Raw genomic sequence first — 3,000 nt, forward strand, 5'->3', positions numbered from 1 at the left:
ACAAAAGTAAGAGAAATTTAGGAGAAAAATACAAACATGTTCTTGCATGAGGCCCATTGTTCTTTAACATAAAACGATGGTAGATTAAAGCTGACATTAAAGGTGGCGGGTGAAATAAATTCTTTCTAGGAAAGATAGACCTTTTGTTTCCTCTCAGTTTCTCTTTCGGTGATTTCTTGTGTCGTTGACAGTTCTACTTGTCCTACCACCTCTACATCGTGGCACTGGCCGGCGCCGGAGCCACCGTCATCGCTTTGGTAAGCTCCTCTAATAATGGATTCGCTCAAAATATGCATGTTGCCATGGTGTGCTTATCTGTTGCTGTGGCAACCCTGCCTCTCACGTATGTCATACTATCAGCTGAAATCCTGCCCTGCAGCCTGCAGAGTGTGTGTGTGTGTGTGTGTGTGTGTGTGTGTGTGTGTGTGTGTGTGTGTGTGTGTGTGTGTGTGTGTGTGTGTNATTATTATCATTATGTTAGACTTTGGTTAAAACCAGTCATAATTTAATACACAAGTCTGTGAATGATATGATGCATGAATGAAAGTGTTAGATAGGCATATGATATGATATATGATATTACCTAATTTCCCTCTGGGATCAATAAAGTATTTTTGAATTTGAATTGAATTGAATGTCAATCCACATTTGGCATATGATGATATGGATCATTGTTTTCCTTTTGCTTTGAAGTAATTGAATCAATAATCATTTAATTAATATTTCAGTGTGGAATGATGCAGGTTAACAGGTTAAATTTAACTGAATCTAAATCATATCATGACAAACTTTGTGATATTGAGAAACATTGTATCATCATCTAAACAAGTTGATAAAATGTTATTTTGTGGTAAACCTGCTGATTTACACCCCTAACAAAAATGAAAGATTTAGCRTTTCTCGTCACCGTCTGTGCTCGTCTACGACTTTTGTAGTGTTTTCACTGTTTGTGCGCTATCTTTCTTTGATCACTTCCAGTGTTTCTATATTTCCACTGTGTGAGGTGTTCCTCTATTCACACTCACCTGATCCTTGTTGTCCCTCCACAGGTGTGTTATCGTTCCTCATTAGTGTACTTTACATTCTGTGTCTCTCTGTCAGCTCCCTGCTGGCTCAGTGTCCTTCCCACAGCCAGCCAGTTTTGTCTCCTTGTGCTTTTCTTCAAAGTTGTGTTACTGTAAGTACCATGTGCTACTATGACAGCAGTGCTTTAATTTTTGTGAATAAATCAGTTTTTTTTTTTTTCTATCGTCAAGTTTCTGAAATTTTGGTGTCTGTATCTTGGGTTCAAAACCATATTCCTTACAGAAATGCACATCACACTGCATGCCAACATTTTAAAGAAACTGTTTACACAGGCTGTTAGCATTCTGAGTGTGTTGGAAATGACTCTTGGCTATTACCTCACCAAATCCTACCTCAATGTCTGCAAAAATAACAAAGGTATAGTCATTTTTGTTTGTTAAGCTTAATTGCCTGTAGCAGCCATCTTGAATCAGGCTGTGTCCACATTCAGGGATTGTGTCCTTTGAAGGACCCGGCTCATCTGGTCAACGTAAAGCCTGCCGACCGTAAAGACAGGAAGTGTCTGTCTGTAAGTTTGAATGGTCTAGACTTTATTCCCTCCCTTACCCTGGCGTACAGTATGTCCTATTAATGCTAAACAGAAGCAGTGAAGACCGAAAACAGATTAAAATTAGCAAAATGTTAATATTATAAATTACAAAATTAGCTTAGAGGTAGAGTTTGCATATTTTCTCTGTGCATGTATAGGTTTACTCCAGTTTCTTCCCACAGACCAAAAACATGACTGTTTGGCTAACTGGTAACTCTAAATTGTCCCAGTGTGAGAGTGAATGGTTGTTTGTCTCAATGTGTCCCTGTGATGGACTTTTGACATGTCTAAGGTGTACCCCGCCCCTCGCACAGTAAGGACACCAGCGACTGCTGTGACCCTGAAAGAAGAAATGGGTAAAAGATAATGGATGGATGTCTATACAAATGACAAAAGCCCAACAGCACAACTGCTTTAAACTTTTAAGGCTCCCGCTACTCAGGTGTACTGTGTGCAATCCGTAAGCCATGCAGATTCTGTGCATATTGTCTGCGGACGTTTGAGACATCATGCGTGCTGACCGCCTGACAAATTCTTTAATTTCTCGCAATTTCAGTCWCAATGTCAAGGGCAAGGAGGAAGAGATAGTTTGCATTTTAGCTGTTAAAGCACCTAAATAAAAGAACCTTTCCCTGGATCTGAGCTATTTTCTCCCACAGATTTGTTGCTCACTGAAAGTCTTGACGTATCATAAAACTTTTCCATGTTTTCTAATCTTCCTCCATGAGACGCTCTTCAAATTTTGACTCGATTTTGTCTACAGATGACACCGATTCTCAACTTTATCTGCTTGGTGTCGCATCCGAAACAGTTCGGCATGAACTCGCCAGGCCGTTTATCGTGTGACACCACGGACACGGACGTAAAACATTTATCTTTGTACAGAACAGCCCGGCGAACAGCCGCTTCGTGTCGACGCGGACTTCCGCAGAGCAAAGTACACCCGAATATGTGGGGGCCTTTAGTTTTTGTACGGACAGATTTTCATTTAAAATTAGGCTTCTTTCTCTCGCTTCAGTCACCATTGCAAAAGGATGAGCCTTTGAATTCAGACAGCCTTTGGTGCATCGTTGTGATGCAATCGGCCTTCACAGGATGCAGCCCATGAATTTGGACATTGCGTTAGAGAGGAAATCATTTTTAGGAATAATTTTTATGAATTTTTCATGTAAAAAACCTGTCCACTGATTCCTGATATATTTTGTTAACACAGATAAACAAATAGAAAAGCAATTACAGCCTTCCTGCTTTTCATAGAATGAGAGTGATTTAAGAAAAAAGAGTTTTGGATGTTTTCTGTATTTTCTGTAATACTTTTGTAGGGGTCACCTCGAGTGAAGAAACAAGATTTACTGCCTCGAAGCAGGCCTCGGACAGGCCTGACA

General features: G+C 40.1%; 1 protein-coding gene across 1 annotated transcript in view; it reads left to right on the forward strand.

Moving 5' to 3' along the window:
* Window positions 1-3,000, forward strand: part of LOC106531121 (neuronal membrane glycoprotein M6-b) — an 18,049-nt gene that overhangs the window by 11,203 nt on the left and 3,846 nt on the right. The window contains exon 6 of the mRNA XM_014026905.1: window positions 192-257. Coding sequence (XP_013882359.1) covers window positions 192-257 — 66 coding nt within the window. The remainder of the gene's footprint in view (window positions 1-191; window positions 258-3,000) is intronic.

This window comes from Austrofundulus limnaeus, unplaced genomic scaffold, assembly GCF_001266775.1.
Source record: "Austrofundulus limnaeus strain Quisiro unplaced genomic scaffold, Austrofundulus_limnaeus-1.0 Scaffold598, whole genome shotgun sequence".
NCBI lineage: Eukaryota > Metazoa > Chordata > Actinopteri > Cyprinodontiformes > Rivulidae > Austrofundulus > Austrofundulus limnaeus.